Source organism: Myotis davidii, unplaced genomic scaffold, assembly GCF_000327345.1.
Source record: "Myotis davidii unplaced genomic scaffold, ASM32734v1 scaffold71, whole genome shotgun sequence".
Classification (NCBI taxonomy): Eukaryota; Metazoa; Chordata; class Mammalia; order Chiroptera; family Vespertilionidae; genus Myotis; species Myotis davidii.
In genome coordinates, this window is record NW_006283588.1 from 3,851,400 (window position 1) to 3,871,755 (window position 20,356).

The 20,356-nt window shown below is 45.4% G+C and overlaps 1 protein-coding gene across 3 annotated transcripts in view; it reads right to left on the bottom strand.

Annotated features, from left to right (window-relative positions):
* Positions 1-20,356, bottom strand: part of MTUS1 (microtubule associated tumor suppressor 1) — a 100,404-nt gene that overhangs the window by 10,102 nt on the left and 69,946 nt on the right. For all 3 annotated transcript variants that reach the window (XM_015565282.1, XM_015565287.1, XM_015565291.1), the window contains one exon: positions 12,098-12,164. In XM_015565282.1, the coding sequence (XP_015420768.1) occupies positions 12,098-12,164 (67 nt within the window). The remainder of the gene's footprint in view (positions 1-12,097; positions 12,165-20,356) is intronic.

The following is a 20,356-nucleotide window of genomic DNA, read 5'->3' on the forward strand; positions in this document are numbered from 1 at the left end:
TTTTAGGGTAGAGAAAATGATAGTTTAGCCCATCCAAGTGCTCATAGCAGAACTAGAAAGCAGAAGAGCTTCTAGGCGGAAGCTCGCCACTGCCAGTGGGGGAGGACAGACAGACAGACAGACAGACAGATGGGAGGGGAGGGAAGGGGAGGGGAGAAGCTGGGCCTGAGGGGGAGCGGGTGAATTGCTGCTCTAGTGCACAGCCCGGTGCACAGGCGCAGCCCCAGATGGTGACATCAGCCCACAGCTGTGCGCGGACCTTTGCCCTGTTTACCGGCCGCTGCTGTGCGGTGTGGAGAACAGCTGGGCTGAGTGATCACTCACACAAAGGGCTTTATTTCTAATTCATTGGCCTGGGCTCCTGGGGAAACATTTATTTGGCATAAAGGCTCGAGAAAGACCTTTTTAAAGGAGACACGCACTGGAAGTTCTCAGGGCACTCCCAGTGTCCCTGTCACCCCAGGTGGTAGGCATGGCCTTGTCCTTGCACTTCCTACAGTTAAGGAGAGATTTCTCATGTCCCCCCGCCTGCCGACTCCCATTCTCAGTCCTGCCCCTTCCTGGCTGCTTCTCCAGTCCCACTCGCTTCCAGCCAACTAGTCAGACACCCAGCAACGCCCCAATCAAACACGCAATGTTTCAGAATTCAGACTAATAAGCCAGGAGTCTTGCCACACTGTTAGGCAATACTCATCTAGGAGTTATTGGATAAATACAAAATCCACACAGTAACAAAGTAGTCCTTTGTCCTCATTTTTAAAACATCATTCCATGAGGTGATTTTTCAAGGCAAGTCTGACTAAAGGCCCCGAAAGCCCACTGCCTGCAGAAGAGTGGAAGGATGATGACTTTCGTGCACAGACTGGAAAAGCCATCACCAGCAATCTGCCTTGAAATGAGGAATACAGTTTTCAATAAGAAAAACAGACACCCCCTCATTTACAAGATTAGCCCTAAAACATGAACAGTGTTGCCGATTAGAAGTCAACATTTCACCCTGGGAGAAACCGGGCCTGAGAATTCTAGGCCAACAACAAAAACAGGGAAAAAGTGGGGACATCCCTGACAGTTTAAAACATCGATAACCGAGCAAGGAGCAGATATTTCAGAAGAAGTGGTGAAATGCTTGATACTTATCCTTTTCCACTAACTCTTTGGATGTCATCTAGAAAATGCCCAATGTCAGAGTCAGTTATAATCTCTGGGAAATAGAACTGGACGTATCCCAGGTCCTTTAGCAGTCATCCCCAAGGAGAGGAGATGGAGCCATACTTAGTCCTGGCGGCTTTCCTAAGAGGGGGAGGTCCGATTTTTATTATTTTCATTTTGAAGAGGCTAATTTCCCTTTGGTAACTGATAAATGTGCTACGTGCAGAGAAAACCATGGTCCTAAATTTTAATATTCTTTTGAAATAATACTGAAATTTCTTAATTTTTATGTCTCCATAGCATGCTTCATCATGAGATAACCACAAATATTTTAATTCTCAAGAATGCAAATACATGTCTTAATAGAAAAGAGGTAGAATTCTTAGGTTCACATCTCAGCCACACCATTTACCTGCTATGTGATATGAGAAACTTACTTACGCTTTCTAAGTCTGCATTTCCTCATTTTAAATGGAGATAAAATGTTAGTGCCTTCCCTGCAGAATTAAATAAGATAATACATGTGAAGCGCTGGGCCTAGTGCCTAACCAGAATATGTATGTAACAGATGTTATTAACTGGAGGCCCAGCGCGCAAAATCAGACGTATGTAACAGATGTTCTCATTAATAGCCTTGCAAAAGGCCACCAATCCACATGTGTTTGGAGAGCCCTCAAAGACATGCATGGATTTCCATGGCAGAATCTGACAGTTAAAAAGAAGCACTGCTTGTCTAGCACTCAAAGAAGATAGATACACTCACACACACATCCATCAAATCTTCCCTTTCTGCCACTCTTGTTCTTGGCATTCTATGCAATAGAATGTTCCCAACTTTTAGGTGATTTTTTTTTATCTACATTGGCCATAAAATATAAAAGAAAAAAGAAAATTGGGGAGGTCACAGGGAAGAGCCTGCAAATGTTTGTGATGCCATATAAGAGATTGTGAAAGAAAAGAAAAGACCAACTAGAAAATAAGATGACTTCACTCCCCAACTGTATGCACATGCTTTTTCTAGATGCTTCCAGCAGGCCTGCTGTGGATACCCGTGCTTCTCTGCACCATCTACGAGGGAAATGAGATGCCGGTCTCCGGCTCTGCTTGCCCGCTTTGGGCCTCTTTCTCAATCTCTCTCTGGCCACCTAGGATATCAGACACCTGCTTTTAGTTCTGGCCACCTTTGCTATTTTCTTCAATAGTATACTCTTCTTCAGATAAACATAGTTGGTTTTTTTTAACTTTTAATTGTAGAATAATTTCAGATTTGTAGAAAAGGTACAAAGAGAGTAGAGAGAGTTCCTAGCGTCCCCAAGTATTAACATCTTGCGTAACCGTTATCTTACTTCCCCTGTCCCCCTGATCTAGCAGTACGAATGGGGACTCGACCTACTACCATAGGAGCGTGACTATTTCATAATATTATTCTATGAAGGGAAATCCAGTCATGACGTACTTCCAGGGCAAGTGATTATGTTGGTTCCACTCTTAAAAGGAAGTTTAATCTGTTTAAAATTGGAGACAGTAATATAACTGAACAAAGTAACCAAGAAGCCATTTTTTAAAAGTAAATTGTTATTTTGTGGAGAGGCAGTAGCCTACAGAAGAACAACAAAGGGGTAGGGACCCAGACTATCCTACAACAGTCATTCCCAACTTTCTTCATATCAATTTCCTGATACACAGGGTAGGCATAAATATCACCTGCTCAGAGCTTATAGTTTGGTTGAAGATAAAGTGAAATAGACGCCATTGTATTTTATAGAGTGAGCCTTCACAAACTGTCTGTGGAACAATCATTTACTCCGAAGAGCCCCACATTGCACTTTCCAAGAGGTACTACTTTTCTATGTGACCTAGAAATTTGCAGGCCTGTGGCAGAGAAAGGTTTTTACTAAATTTCAAAACTAGTTACAAATGGCTTCCTGAGTGCCCTAGGGAATTATATGAATTGACACAAAGTGATTTCAAAGCCTTCCATTAATCATAACTTATCAGAAATGTACTTTCACAAAAAGCCTGCACTACCAAATCAATTCTCCCATAAATAATACAGCCTAACCTTTTAAAACTCAGCCCATACTTTACAAAGTACCCTCACACTTATTATTATAGGTACTATAATAACTAACAGAGCTAAAAGAAAAAAACAAATAGTAATAGGATAACAGTTGGGGACTTTAATACCCCACTCCCAGCAACGGAAGGTCATCGAGACAGAGAATCAACAAGACAGCAGATTTAAACAGCACTACAGACCAAATGGACCTAACGGACATAGACAGAACACTCTATCAACAGCAGCAGAACACACATTCCTGAGGACACACGGAAGATTTCTAGGCTAGACCATATGTCAGGTCAAAAAACTATTCATAGTAAATTCAAGAAGAATGAAATCAGACCAAGTATCTTCTCTGACCACAATGGCATGAAACTGGAAATTAACAACAAGAGGGAAACTGGAAAACTCATGAACACAAGGAAATTAACACTCTCCTGAACAACCAATGGGTCAAAAGAGAAATTAAAGGGGAAGTGAGAAAGTTTCTTGAGACCAATGAAAATGGAAATACAACAGGCCAGAACTTATGGGACGCAGCAAAACATTTCTAAGAGGGAAGTTCACAGCAATACAGACGCAAATACAAACTCGACTTCTATGCCTTAAGGAACTAGAAAAAGAACAAACTGAGCCCAAAGTTAGAGAAGAAAGGATATATGTTGAGTTAATACAATTGGTATTATATAAAATCTTATTTCACTAGAGATGGAACTGAAGAGTCTGGATGGGGTCTACAGCTCAATCCACTCAGCCTTTTCCAATGCAGGTTCTACACCACAGAGCTGGAACCTTATCTGAGTGGCTCCTTGCCCAGCCTGAGATGAGGAAGAGAAAAGAGAGTTCCTACATACAATGGACGCTTCAGGGTATTAGGGCTTAATTCTCTGCAGTGGTTCTCAACCTTCCTAATGCCGCGACCCTTTAATACAGTTCCTCATGTTGTGGTGACCCCCAACCATAAAATTACTTTCGTTGCTACTTCATAACTGTAATATTGCTACTGTTATGAATCGTCATGTAAATATCTGATCTGCAGGATGGTCTTTAGGTGACCTCTGTGAAAGGGTCATTCAACTGCCAAAGGGGTCGCGACCCACAGGTTGAGAACCGCTGCTCTGGTGAGAGCTAGAAAGATGGCCAGATAAGGCAGGTAGAAATGATCTTTTCTTTCCCCACACTGACTAGTCCTGGCAAATTCTTCCTCTACCTGAGATGATGATCTGGCCCAATCAGCCCATCTTAGAACACAGGTGCCGGCTGGGCATCCTCGGAGCCTCAGGTTCTGTTCCAATGAAAGGCCCTGCTGCTTTTCAGCTTACTCACCGGCCAGCAAAACAGATGCTCTCCTAACCACACCAACACACATTCCATGGACCAATGACAACCTTTAGGATGAAAGTGCATTGGAGGCAAAAGTCTGACTCAATAACTGACATAACGCTCTCAGCCTCAGGCCTGAGAAAAATTAGTTCAAACTTCAAGCAAATCACATTTCCACCAAAAGACTAAATGTAACGTTAATAAAAAGGTGATTTTGAGCCAGGTACTATTTGGCCTCTCCTTCTCCCTGATGATTCATTTTTAGGGTGCAAGGTTCAAAGGGGCAGGTAAATGTTGCTAAAATGCATAAAATTTGGAAAGCTGTGTATAAGAATGGACTCAGTTCAGTTAAAGCCATTTGGTATTGTTTACTCTCTTAGGTGCTTCCTTGAGTCTTATGTGCTTTTCGACATAAAAGAAACAACGTTCTGGACACCTGCATGAGCATTAAAAGCAGATGCCCGACTCCATCCAAACCTCCTGAAGTCAGGACCAGGGCCCTGCATCTTCACCAGGTCTATTTTAGCATGCAATGAAGTTTGAGAACCACCATTCTAGAGAGATGACATGAAGTAGGAGAAAAACTGAACATGTCAAAACTAGACAAGGACAAGTTAGGACAAGGAAAAAAGATTCAATGGACTTTCAAAACAGATCCCCTTGGTAACATTATGCAAAGCGAAAGAATGCGGCCTCTTACCTATAAACACAACCAGCCCAAGTCTACGTTTAGGATAGAGACACACAGATAGATAGGAAAAGAATGAGCTAACTGGGAAGGTCTGGGGAGGGGACAGGAGTGGGGTAGAGGGTATCAATGGGGGAGGGGGAGAAGGGGAAGTAGGGAAAACATCTGTAATACTTGCAACAATAACGATAAATTTTTAAAAAAGAATGTGCTAAGTTTGAGGTGGTATCAACTCCATCTTCAATCATTTCAGTGGGATAAAGATTTATTTTTATGTACAACTGATTTTCATTATATTCGTAGATATTTCATCAGAGCCCATTTCAAAAATCACTTCTGGAGCCCTATAACCAAAGAGTGACTTAACTGTGATGAGTTTTAAAGCTACTTTAAGGACACAGCCTTGTTAGACCACAACTGATTAGAGGACGAAAGGCCACATCCCCAAGGTTTGAAGTAGCCACGTTCAGACACCAGTTAAGCGGGCATTAGATAAACTGTTTGCTACTTTTGGCAAAGCCACGTTCGTTTTTCCTAGTGGGTAATAACAAGGCATATTTTAATCTAACAAGACTTCTTGAACTCTTCACTCAGATAAAAGGATACCAAAAGTCATTACCAGTGCAAACTAATGTGAATCTAAAATGATTTCCCAACGTTTAAAATACTGTCACCATGTGTTCCCTGCTGCGATTAACAGGAGTTTGGCAGTCGGTCATTCTGGGGTCTTACCCAGTCCTTTGCTTCTCTAATTTATGGACCTTAGGAAAGTTACCTAAATTTTAAGCCGCAATTTCATTTCTTTTTAAAAAATAAATAAATAAATAAAACGCAGCCCTGGCTGGTTTGGCAGGGTGGATAGAACGTCAGCCTGAGGACTGAAGGGTCCCGAATTTCATTCCGGTCAAAGGCACATGCCAGGGTTGCAGGCTCAATCTCCAGTAGGAGGCATGCAGGAGGCAGCCAATTGGTGATTCTTTCTCATCATTAATGTTTCTATCTCTCGCCCCCCATCGCCTTTCCTCTCTGCATTTTCTACTGGTTGAAAATGCAAACCAGTAGACTTAGAGCTGATGTTAGGAAAGAGTAGGCACTCAATAAATGTTAATGCCTCACTCACCTCATAATTTTTACATAAAGAAGGCAAAATTAACTAGTATCCTATATCATTATTAATGTAATTCCAAGAATTTTTAGTGGATTAGGGGTTAAAATTTTATTTGTATCATAAAATACAAACAATCAGGACAAATGCATAAAAAGATACAAGTCAGCTATTATTTCTTATGGCAAAAATTATTTTGAAATACAAAAGTCCTTTTTTGCATTCATTTAGATGGAAAATGTGTTTCCAATGGTTAACATTAATAAAAAAAAAATAGGAACACCCAAATGTCATAATTATGGCTCTCTGTGACACTACCATGACTCCACTAGGAGTAAGAACAACAAATCAATCCCCCATCACAGGCCATATGTTTGCTGTGGATATAGACCATCAAATTGAACTGTAATCCATTTGAGGGGCTGACACTTTCAAAATGATCTGATTACCTGGGACTGTCTGACATAAAGTAAAATGTTTCTAAGAAAATAACAGCTCACCTGACTTTATGATTCATTCCTAAAAACAGACACATTATTTTCAAACAGTGCATAGGAAAACATTTGTGCACAAAAGCCAACGAGCACTAGCATATTATAAGGGTGAAACCAGCTCTCCCTAGCTCCAGTTCTCCTTGAGTAAAATCATCCCTTCACTAGATATCAGCTATAGAGCCACAAAGAGGAAGGCATCCTGGCCTTGCCCTTGAACAGCTCACGGTTCTGGACTGTGAGAGGAGGCCTATAAATACATATATAAGAGCAACTTGAAGGGTATAGTAGAAGGCACAATTAATCAACTTGCTTGAAAGATCTGGGTGAAACTCAATTGAAGACGAGATATTTTAGGTAGGATTTGAAAAATGAGGAGGCGTTTGAGAGGCAAAAAATAGCAAGTTAGTGAAAAGGGGAGAGAGCATTTCAGACAGCGTGGATAACCTGTGCCAAAGACGTGCAGAATATGTGTGAATAAACTCGGGGCTGGGGCCTGGCAGGGGAAAGACAATGGGAACAAAGGGAAATGGGCGTGCAGCTATCATGAAGTTGGACTGAAGGTTACAGTCCAATCTTATGTGGTGGCTTTGATAAGTCTGGATTTTTTCCCAAAGCCAAAAAATGGAGTCATTTCTGTCAAAAACAGTAGAGGACACATGTGAGATTTACTGTAAGGAGAGTCCCAGTAGCGTGTGGAGAGGAGAGAAGCAAGCCCGGAGACACGGTGACCTGTTAGGTGAGCAGTGTAATATATTCCAGGTCAGAAACGATGGCGCTTAAGTTAGGGCAGCAGCAGCCAGAATGCTGAGCGAGGCTGAGAACACAGCCTGGTAGTGGGTGGAGGACGCAGGACAAGGAGCCTGACCTCAGCCTTTGGCACGGCTGGTGAGTGAATAGTAATGCCACTGCAGAGGATGATGCAGAGACTTTGAGGTGTGAATAGGTTTGAATGAGAAGACACTGCAGAGAGTGTTCAGGGTTCAAGGGGGCGGGGAAGTCCAGGAGGTGTGAGGACACAGGACTGGCTCTCCTGGAGGCAGATCTTCACCAGGGAAAACACACCTGCTGCTCAGGACGAGAGGGCTAGGAAAATAAATGTGTAGTCATCACCCTCCAGGTTGCAGTGGAAGCCACGGGGTGGATGGGGACACAGCGACAATGAGATCCGCTCTCCACTACGACACTGTGTGTGCTACACCCACTCGACAGACTTGCCCATCGTCATTAAGCATGGCCTCAGTGAAGACTAGGAGGTGGTATGGAAAAGTGCCTGATAGAAGATGAAAAGATCAGAATGTTTGCAAAATAACATGGACGGACCACAGAAACGTCATGCTGTGTGGAAGAAGCCAGACACAAAAAGAACATACTCTATGTTTCCATTTATATGAACTTCTATAATAGACAAAGTTAACCTCTGGTGATAAATCAGGTCTGTGTTTGTGCTTTTGGAAGAGGGGGGCTACTGAAAGCAGCCCTGGAGGGTGGGGGGTTTCTGGGATGGGAGACATATTCTGTGCCTTGATAAAGGGGGAGGCTATATGTGTTTGTCAAAACTGATGGAACAAGAAGCACTCCATTGTGTGTAAATTATACCTGTTACAAGGTCAGAGTACAAACTTGTATCTATTCATATAAATAAAGAATATACGAAAATAAAAGTATGTCATGATAGTGGAGCTATGGCGATTTTCCTCTCCAAGATTTTAATTTTCATACATTGTTTTTAAATAAAAAGGAACTCTAAAGCCTCAAACACCCATAACTATTGGTTAGGCACCCATAAAAACGGAAAGCAGATTATATATTTTTCCAGAGGGAAAAGGAAAGAGTCTCTGCAATTAAGGAGTTACCATCTGAAGACAATGGGGAGACACGAGATATAGTAAATGCATGCATGGAAGGATCGAGGGCTCACTGGAGTGAAGGAAGCCTCATGGTTGTGTTCTAAGGTGTCGAGAGCGGGGTTTGGAAGGAGCAAAGGGAAAGCTATTCCTGGATGAGGATTTCGGCACAGACAGCAGAAGCGTGCAGGCTGCAGGGTTGGGCAAGCTGGGTTAGCCGGGCAGCCCAGGCCACTTGTCAGGGTGGCGAGTGAGAGGACAATGGGAACATCAGTCAACAGAGCGGACGAGCTAGGCTCCGAAGGGCAGTAGCGCAGACTCCATTTGGGCTGCAGCGCTCCTGAGTGTATGAGCTGTTCTCCGTTCTTTGCAGTGCTTAGTGTAAGGCAATGGTCGGCAAACCGCGGCTCGCGAGCCACATGCGGCTCTTTGGCCCCTTGAGTGTGGCTCTTCCACAAAATACCACGTGCGGGCGAGCACGTACAGTGCAATTGAAACTTCGTGGCCCATGCCCAGAAGTTGGTTTTCGGCCTGGGTGAGTCTATTTTGAAGAAGTGGCGTTAGAAGAAGTGGGGGTGTCAGTCGGTCGGGCCATGGGAGACGCGGAGCAGGAGGGCCGCAGGATATGCAGCGCAGGGAGGTGTGTGCGATTCATGCCCGAGTTGAGTGAGCCAGTCAGTCGTGAATTTAAAGTCGAATTTAAAGTTGAATGTACCTACCTATATAGTTTAAGTTTAAAAAATTTGGCTCTCAAAAGAAATATCAATCGTTGTACTGTTGATATTTGGCTCTGTTGACGAATGAGTTTGCCGACCACTGGTGTATGGGAACCTCACCTCAGGTTTCACTGAGAAGGTAAACAAAAGTTACCCAGTGGGAGAGACACACCACCGGCCCCTCCTTTATTTTGGAGGGAAAAGGTGGATGCTTAGATGATGGTGACAGGGGCGGCTCTCTCTTCTTGAGTTCCCATGATGGACCGGGCACTATGCCATTACTGCAAATATGTCACCATTTAACTCAAGTTCCCCAACAAGCCAGCAAGTACACATTAGCTTCACATCACTGAGGAAACTGCATTCAAAAACTAACAAATGAATGGACAAAAACCACACCCCAAGCATGTCTACTGTATCAGGCAGGGATCGATCATGTCCCACTTCCCTTTGAGTATGAAAAGTAAAACAGCCTGTCCTGGGGGGTCTCTATTAATACTTTGCCTAATTAACATTCCTTTCTCCAGTGCAGTCTATGATGTCACACAACAGCAAATGTGGCTCATTACTACCCAGCTGCAAACTGCATACATCTTAACACCTACTACATGTCTACTAGCGGTTAGCACTTGGTGCTAAATATTTTACAACGTGTTACCGCGTGTAATCCTCATGACCACCTTTGAGGCAGGCAATTGGGACAGGCCTTTCACAGGGGATGAAACGGGACAGGAAACATGTCATGTGACTTGCCCCAGGCCTCCCGGCTACCAAAGAGTTGAACTTGGACCGTCTCACCACTTTGCACAACTGCCTCCAATTTTAAAACTGAGCTTTCAACTTCACCATGGGAACCTGTTTCTTTCTCAGTTCACGCTACAAACACTCAAACCAGCAGCTTTGAGAGCATCCTGCCTGCCTGCTTCATCAGAAGAACTATGTGAAAGCTTCTATTCTGCCCCCTTGCAGAATCAAAACCCCTTTCCCCAAATGCTTCACGCTGTTACCTGAGCAGTTCAACCTGATTCGATAGCCCCAGTGACATTCTCCGAGTCTGGCCTCGGGTAACCGAATGATACGGAAATGATACGGACGGACGGGCCAACCACTGCATCCTGACACTGATAACAGCAGGAGAGGACACCAGAGCACGCTCTTATCACAGGCGGAAAGCTGAGAGCGGGTGCCGAGGGTGAGGGCCACTTCCTGTCGGGCTGAGTACCTGGGTCCCCATTCAAATCATTAACTGTGCTCTCCACTAGAGAGGGTGCCCCATTCAAGCTGAGTGAATGAGAGCAGTGTTCCATCTCCCGTCTTGTCTTGGGAGACGCTGAAACATGAGCCCGCAGGAAGACTCATCTCCCCCGCACTGGGTTACAGTGAGTGAAACACACAAAAAGGGCCTCTGGCCGGATCTGCCTCTACAGCCGTTACATTACCCGAGGCCCAGCGAAGAGCACCTTAGGCTGGCCATGGGGGTGATCAGAAGCGCAGAAGCCCAGTTAAGTCCCAGGGCAGAGAGCCTGAAGTCTCGCGGAGCTGGTTCTCAGCTGTGCTTTTTGGGATCTGTTCCCCCAGAACTCTCAAGTCTTTGGGGTCCTGAAGTGGCATCTGTCTAGACGTGACTTTCCCATACAGAGCCCTTCATTTCCACAGCCCGGAATGAGGGCGGGAGCGAGGACGCCTGGCCAGCTATCAGAATCGGGGGCTTGGCGCTGCAGCGCAGGGAGAAGTGAAGAGGGAAGAGGCGCACAGAGAGGCCTTGAGCCCACGCTACGGCCATTGGGGCTTCGCCTGGGGGAAAGGAGTGTTCAAGTCCAGCACATTAGGCTGACAGTGTTTCAACTCTGGTCTCACCCCAAGCAAAATGAGCAGTTTCTCCCAGAACTGGGTGAACACGGTTTTCTCTCTGGCTGCTGCCTTTGCATTATTTGTACACATACCTCCACACGCTTTGTGTGGCGTCGTCAGCATACGCAGAAAACTGCAAAGGGCAAGGAATTCGCCTTTCAGTGAACATCCCCAGGCCTGGCTGAAGCTACAGCGAAAGCGGATTCTCTGGGGCTGAGGTGCCCACAGCACTCAGGGGACCCAGAGGCAGCAGCTCACTCCCACCCTGTGGCTGGGTTAGGGGAAGGCAGAACTGTCTGCTGCACGCACCACCCCGGCCCCCCAGGACTCTCCCAGGAGGGACCCGGACTGAAACAGAGGCCGGCCTGGAACAGCGGACCTGGGTGGCACATGGCTGCCTGTGGAACCGGGTCCCGATTCACCATCAGCCCCATCCAATAGGAAGATCAGCAAAGAAACGAGCCTTCTCCAGACACTTTACACTCACCCCCCACACCATTCCCCAGGAAGCGTGGCGCAATCCCTGTTATGAGGGGATTGTCTCACCACCCTTCAGTGGGAAAAGTGGTTCGGAAAATAATATGACGGAATGATTGCACAGGAACCCTCATGATTACAAAAAGGCGCCTGTCCCTGTCTTTAGGGAGAGGAATGCTTTGGTCATCAGCAGCTCTGCTAGGCTTTGTCAGAGCAGTGCCAGGAATTCTGTGAACTGCAGGTCAGGCTGCCAAGATTCAAAAGAAATGCCGATGGTAAGTGTTTGCAGGGCGATGCCAGAGGGGGCACCTCCAGCCACAACGCAGACGGGCAGACCACACTGCCTGCCCCTCGCCCCGTAACCCTCCCCAAGAAGAAAAGCTCTTACCCAGCTCTCCCCGGAGGCTCAGGAGCTCTTGCGACAGGGCTTTGTGCTGTTGCAGGGCTTCCTCCCGCTGCGGAAGACAAACATCAGGTTACTCCGGCTGTCAGGGGGTCCCTTTCAGCGAGGCGCACATTTGTTATCACCCAAAAGGAGAGACTCGGCACCGAGAGGCTGAGATGTGAATCGTTTAGGCTAACAGTGTGTGTTGTTTGAAAACACAGCTGTCCCTCCGTGAAGGAAATCCGCGTTTCCCCAAAATAATATCTGTATTTTCTCAGGGCCTCGTGACACTTCCACGGAAGGCACTGAGAAATGTTTACGCTGAGCTGCGCTCCGGGCAAAGCCTTGCCACGGATGCAGATGCGCGCTGCGCTGAAGACTGATGCAGTCTCCTCCTCCAAGGGCAAGCCAGGCCTAATCAGTCCTAGATAAATATTTAATGTTCCCGGCATCTGCGCCTGTGCGCACTTTGTCCTATATTTGCAAATACTCATAAAAAAAAAAGTTGTCACAGTCCTTTACTTCTAAAAGGAAGACATGAAGTTTGTTATAAAGCGGAGGCGAAAAAAAATAACCCTTTAATAAAGACAAAAACTAAACTGATTTGACTCAGGTAGACACACCGTTTTCTGAAGACGATAACATTCAGAATCCGCTACAATTCTTGAGTAGATGCTAGAGAAGTGAATCGAAGAAAAGCAGGCAGCTGTCTCGGTAGTAACAAAGCAGTTTTCAATCTTGCCAGAAAGAATTTCCCAGCGACCAGCAACTCACAGCCATCACACATGCTCACACGCTCACACAGACACAGCAATGAGATACCGTTCCTCACCAGGCAGAGCCCCCAACCCAGAGGGGGAGGGAGGAAAAGGCGGGAGTCACAGCTCCCTGAAAATGCCCCCTCGGAGCAGCCCAGAGGAGCCCCCACATCTTGATCACAGTGTTGCAGAGATCCTAAGACCCGCCTTTGCAGGCGGGAGTTGCTTGTCACTAAGCATTTCCCCTCATTCCACAGACCTCTGCCTCAGTCCCTGACATTCCTCCAGAACAGCACTAGAAACAAATACTAATTACCCTTGTCGCCGCACATGGAGAATAGAGGCACATTTTGCTGCTGGAGCAGCCCATTTTCCAGCTTCTGTCTCCAATCCCCCCGCCCCCTGCACTGCCCGCAAAGCGCACAGGTGGCCACGCCACCCACCAGCCGGTGTGTCTACTTCCAAAGCTCTGCCGGGAGGCGGGCCTTGGGTCCTGGGTTAGCCTTACTTCTCGTCCTGCAGGTTAGCGTCTGCCTCTGCCGCCTGGCCTCGCCTCTCAGCACACAGGCTGATGCTGCAGCGAGTGCCTTTGGCACAGGCAGCCTGCGATCACTTAAAGCCACAGCCCTTCATTTATGGAAAACGAGAGCCAGATGTCAGGCTGATCGATGGGCACTTACTTAAATCTCAGCTGGTGCAGGGGAAAGGAGGACTGATCTGCTCTGCGTGGATAATGGAGTGAGTGATTCTTAGATTTGTGAGCCCTGGGATGCCGCCCCTAATTGAGGTCACTAGATGGTCACACTAACAGGAAAGGGAAACTTGGTCTCTGAGAGCTGTATGTGGATGAGCCTATGAATTTGGTGAACAACCACAAAAGCGTGTGTGTGTGTGTGTGTGTGTGTGTGTGTGTGTGTGTGTTGTGACTTGGAATATAAAATGCCTTTCTATAACCAATGGTGTTTTCCGCAAGATTTCATTTGAATGCTTAGAATACGGTCCTCTGGCATTTTAAGAAAAAGTGTGAAATTCTGATTTGAGAGCTGGAGTTACCAACACACCCGCACTGTCATTTGGATATTTAACAGTGACTGGAATTTAAGAAACACTTTCTCACTGAGTCATTTTGGCCTCGATGGTACTCCGAATGCTTGATTTTTAAAATGCAGCACTGAGCTGTTCTGAAATCACAGATCAGTTAGTCCAGGTTTTAAAAATCAACAAGTAGCCCTAGCTGGTTTGGCTCAGTGGATAGAGCGTCAGCCTGTGGACTAAAGGGTCCCGGGTTCAATTCTGGTCAAGGGCACATGCCCACTTTTTGGGCTCAATCCCCAGGGGGCATGCAGGAGCAGCCAATCAATGATTCTCTCTCTCATCATTGATGTTTCTATCTCTCTCTCCCTCTCCCTTCCTCTCTGAAATCAAAACAATTATATATATTTTAAAAATCAACAAGTAATGGGTTTTCTAATGTAGAAATTAAAAGTCTGTGGAGAACCAACCTGAATAAAATTAGAAGAAAATTGAAAAATACATACACTACATACTTCTCTTAATCTCGTACATTCTAATGAAGCTTTAGTTTTGTTTGCTTAGTAATCTAGTTCAAGTATCGGCAAGTTTTGTCACTCAAGCGACAAGAAAATCAGAAGACAGCTTCACTAGATGCAAGCAATCCTGCAACACTTCCAGTTAACTGGCTTATAATTCACTTCTTCCAAGGGTGCCGTGATTGCCAACAGAAAGAAGAGCTGGCAAGAAGTTCTACCACTTTTCAAACTTCCATAAAAAATTAAGTTGGTATATAATTTCCAGGAGTCACTTTGTGAAAACGTGTACATCCTATCACAGATCTCTACCAGGTGATGGTTTTGCTGATTAAAGGGCCTTTGGGGACAAGGAGATTCAGTAGCATCTGCCGTTTCTCCCAACTCTACCGCACCCTACCCTCCTGCCCTCCGTGCCCAGAGCCATGGATACCTTCCAACCTCTGTCAACCCCAGGAACAGGAACAGGAACACCGTGAGGTCATCTTGACTCTTCTTTGTCTACCTGGGTGTGCCCAAGTCAGTTTTTCCTTCCTGGTGTGTCTTGAATTGCTCTTTCCTATTGGAACTACCTCCACCCTTGTCCCGATCCTCGCCAACCCTCCCTGGGCTGTGGGAAGCATCCCTCCACACTACCTGGCAGAGGGCTGCCACATCATCCCACATTCCTTGCACATCTAAACATCCGAGTCTTCCACTGATTTACATTAAAAAAATAAACATCACCCCGATTCCATGAACCTCAATCACGCAACTGCTCTTTAGACTCCTGATCCCCCTGTCCAAGGCATGCTCGTCATGCATGTCCCACCTACGCACGTAGGAATGCCTGGTCTGCTTCACCTGGGCCCTTATGCAAACCTTTGGGGAAGGCTACATGTCAATCACAGATACCCCTCCCTCTACCCCAAATGCCTAGACAGCACATTTATCCTTCTGAGTTGGTTGGAAAATTATTACTCAATATCAACTGACCAAGCACCAGTCCAGATGCTGGGAAAAAATATGAGAGAAATTTAAGACATGGTCCCTGCCTTTGAGAAGGTTGGCACGTAGATAGAACTAAAATGTCCAGGCCCCATTCTCTTATCATGTCTCAAAGCAGATGACCTCATCGGAGGGGAAGCAGTACCGGACAATGGAAAATCCAAGGGCTTTAACTATGATCCTCTGGGAAATGCTGGCCACAGAGCCCCAACCATAACAGTCCCATATGGTTAGTTTCTGCCCAACTCTTCCTGGTAGCTTGCCCTTTAAGACACTTTACCCTTTACTTCTAGATGACAAAATGTATTTTTACACTCAGATACTGATTGCTTATTTCTTTTCATTCAGCTGCTCCCATATCAGTGTTCCTGTCTTAGATCATAAAGTCATTACAGTCCAGATAACAAGTTTATTTCGTTCCCTTTGTAGCATATAACATGCAGAATTCCAAGAGGGAGGTGGGATTCCAGATAGAAAAATGCTTTTATACTCATACATTAAATATATGAAGTGCTCCAAGAAAAAAATGGATTCACCGCAATTTAATTAGGACGTCCTGGGCCACAGGCACTTAGCTAGCGTCTGGCTGGCATCCCATCAGCGGGCCTGAATTTGCTGGCTGTCGAAGAGCATGCGCAGCTCGGGGGTTTGCAGGAAAGAGCCATGTCAGACGGCTGAGATGTGGGCAACGCCCCACCTCCTTCCCGGTGCCCACACAATCGTGTCCACTATGTGTTTTGTTCAGAGACTATTTTACTTATAGTAGACTGCTTGTGTCATTCAAAATTCACCATTGTTTAGGTGCTACTTTACGTTAGATTCCTCCTGCAAAAATAGAATTGGAGGCACACTGGATAATCAGTGAGAGGTTCGGGGGGTGACCTCGATCCTGTTCAGGCTTACCTAGAAGCTCATCCACAGACCATTTTATGAATTGGGATTGCTACCAACCCTGTCCTCCCCTGGGGCAGTCTTCACAGAATGCTGTACAACTATGCAAGGGCAAAGCGAGAATTAGAATTAAAACACTACTGTGTCCTTTGGAGGAATAGAAAATGTGGTATTAGTTTCCAGATACATGAGACATTTCTTAGAACTTCCAGTATGTATTGAATTGTGCCTGCCCCTAAAGTGGGAAAGTTGCAGTTATTAAATAGACTTGCAACAAAAGGATAAAGTTAATGTTCCAGTATGCCCTATAATCAACAATTTTTACGCATAACCTAAAGCTCCAAAACTAATTAGAAAAAATTAGCAATAACAAGATATATATGCATATACAGATCAATCTACATCTACAAGATCTATATTTACAGGTCGACATATCAATCAATCAATCAATCAATCACTTCTGTAATAGAGGGTTAAGAGAAAATCGTTTTGAAGAAATTGCTTAACTTTCCCCCTGGTAATGTCTTTCTGTCCCAACTGTTTTATGACAGTGCCCTGCATACATTAGGCAATCAGTAAGTATTTGTTAACCTATACATATAAAAGCCTAAGCTATGACATGCACTGACCACCAGGGGGCAGATGCTCAATGCAGAAGCTGCCTCCTGGTGGTCAGTGCGCTCCCACAGCCAACCTCCCACAGCCAGCCAACCTCCCGTGGTCCTTCCCCTCTGGCCTGCCCAAATCGGCCCAATCGGGACTGGGTGAGATGGCCCCAATCTGCCCCCATTGTCAGCCAGGCCGAGGGACCCCACCCATGAACAAATACGTGCACCGGGCCTCTAGTTGATTATAAAGAGCTAGCAAAGAACATACACACTAAGACTTTATATGTTCAATTCTCACCTGGGATTCCCTCCTCTCTACTCATCCGCTTGTGCATTCGGATATACTCTGTATGTCTATTAGACATAAGGCACTACCATAGCTGCTGGGTGGTCTAAGAAAGAGCTAGGCACAGATCTGCTCCCAGTGAGCTTCCTGGCTTAAAAAGCAAAAACAACCCCTTACCGGTTTGGCTCAGTGCATAGAGCGTCGGCCTGCGGACTGAAGGGTCCCAGGTTAGATTCTGGCCAAGGGCACATGCCTGGGTTGTGGGCTCAACCCCCAGTAGGGGGCATGCAGGAGGCAGCCAATCATTGATTCTCTCTCATCATTGATGTTTCTATTTCTCTCTCCCTTCCTCTCTAAAATCAATAAAATATAATAAAATTAAAAAAGCAAAAACAAGTGCTAGCTGGTTACCTATAAGGTAGAGAGCTACAGAAATGTAAGTGCACCTGGAACCTAGACAGTAGGTAGATACAGAACTAGAAGGATCAGGAAAGTCTTCATAAAAGAGGGAGTTTTGACTGAATTTTTAGAAATTTGGTGGAGTCACAATTACATAGGCACTAGGACCTAAATTAGGTATACGATGAAATTCACATACAGTAAAAGTATCCCTAAAACGCAGTAAGATTTTGCCCTACTTTGACTGGCAAAGCATCCATCAGTGTGCCCCGTCCTGTGAGGTGATCCTCCGGTGTAGGAATTGCTTTCTCCCACTGAACACCCAATACCGTGTCTTTGGCTTGTGTTTAGGAGCCAGGTCATATGGGAAGAAAGTATGTTTGTTTGTTTTTTAAGATTTTTAAATGGATTTTTAGAGAGAAAGGAAGGAAGGTAAAGGGGGAGAGAGGGAGAAACATCAATGTAAGAGCCCTGACTGGTTTGGCTCAGTGGATAGAGCATTGGCCTGCAGACTGAAAGGTCCCAGGTTCGATTCTGATCAAGGGCATGTACCTTGATTGCTGGCACATCCCCAGTAGGGGGTGTGCAGGAGGCAGCTGATCGATGTTTCTCTCTCATCGATGTTTCTAACTCCCTATTCCTCTCCCTTCCTCTCTGTAAAAAAACCAATAAAATATTTTAAAAAATCAATGTGAGAGCAAAACATCAGTCAACTGCCTCCTGCTCCTCTCCACTGGGAATTGAGCCTACTACCTGGGCATGTGCCCTGACCAGGAATCGAACCGGCAACCTTTCGTGCACAGGATGATTCCCAATCCACTGAGCCACACCGGCGGCCATGGCTGGGAAGAAAGTATCTTTAAGTACCAGGATCACACAGAGTGTGGAAGGCTCATGCCCACGGGGTGTTTAGGGACTGAGAACACAGCCGAAGGAAGAGCTGGCTCCTGCTCCCCTGCTTCCTGAGGGGCATGGAACGCAGAACTGCCTGACCTGTTTAATTTGCATTTTTAACTTTGGCTGTCTGCCTAAGGAACCTGCCAAATGCAATGTAAGTTAAATGCAGGTGGTGATGGGATGCCACTATAAGAAAGATCTGAACATGTGTTTGTTAGCAGGAAAGGCAGTAGTAGCCCAGTAATGGCATTTGAACAAAGGATGGAAAGGCACATAGGGATATTCAGAGGGCATTTTCAGTTCAAAGTGTCCTAGATGTGAGTTCAAGTCTTAATCCTCCTCTTAGTAGCCGTCTGATGATCGTCAAATTTCTTAACAGCTTTATCATCAATTTCTTTCCTCTCTCTCTCTCTCTCTCTCTCTCCAATAAAAACATATCCTTGGGTGAGGATTTAAAAAAAAGAAAAGAATACTGTAGTTAGAGGGCTGTCTGCACCACCACCTCCTCTCGCCCCTGCCCCTCAATACTAAGGAAAGCCCAGGGGTCTTCAGAGGGAGGAACATAAAGGAGAGAGTAAACAGAAAGAAAAGGAAACATCGATGTGGGAGAGACACATCGATTGATTGCCTCCTGCAATCGCCCCGACAGGACTGGGAATGGAACCTGCAACCCAGGCATATGTCCTAACTGGGAATTGAACCAGCACACAGGTCAATGCTCAACCAGTTAGCCATGCTGGCCAGACTATACTTTTAAATTTATACTGAATTAAGTCTAGCAAATGTGTGTATTCACCATTCAAGGAGAGTAAACAAACGTACATAGCCGGGGCACAACTTGGCCCATGTGGGAACATTCAGCCAGCCTGTGTTAAAACTGGCTCGAAGACATGAGTAGTGGGGTGTGGGGGGCACTGGGGGGATAAGGACACATATATAATACCTTAATAAAGGGGGGGGGGGCGGTTGAGCCTGGACTCATTAACCAGGAGGCCATGGTTTGATTCCTGGTAGGGCACATGCCTGGGTTTCAGGCTCCATCCCTAGTAGGGGGTGTGCACGAGGCAGGCAATTGATAATTCTCTCTTATCACTGATGTTTCTGGGCGGTTGAGCCTGGACTCATGAACCAGGAGGCCATGGTTTGATTCCTGGTAGGGCACATGCCTGGGTTTCAGGCTCCATCCCTAGTAGGGGGTGTGCACGAGGCAGGCAATTGATAATTCTCTCTTATCACTGATGTTTCTATCTCTTTATCCCCCGCTTCCTTCCTCTCTGAAACCAATTTTAAAAAATTTAAAAACAAAACAAAACTGCTGCAGAAAGTCAAGCCACGAGACAATAGAACCAATTACCTCGAGATGGGGTGTGATCATGTGCTAATCATTCACGGAACACTGTTTTCGAGTGGTGACTGCTGGGTTTAAGTATGTACACTATAGTTGTAGATATGTAATATTTACTTATGTTGGTGAAATTACTACAGTATTTTTTTCAACATATGGCCTATTTGCTAAAGTTTTTTAAAAATAACAGTGAATTGCCCGACAGTGTTGCTCAGTGGTTGAGCATTGACCTATGAACCACAGTCACGGTTCGGTTCCAGGTCAGGACACATGCCTTGGTTGTGGGCTCGATCCCAGAGTGGGGCGTGCACGAGGCAGCTGATTGATGATTCTCTCTCAACATTGATGTTTCTATTTCTCTCTCCCTTTCCCTTCCTCTCTGAAATCAATAAAAATATATTTAAAAAATAATAATAACAGTGAATTAATAACAATAAAAAAAACCCTGTTAATGAATTATAAGCAAATCTTGGTTAAAAGCATTTTAAAATTAACAGGTTGAATCTCGGAGGGAAGACAAGGACGGGTGTGTGTGTATTTTGGA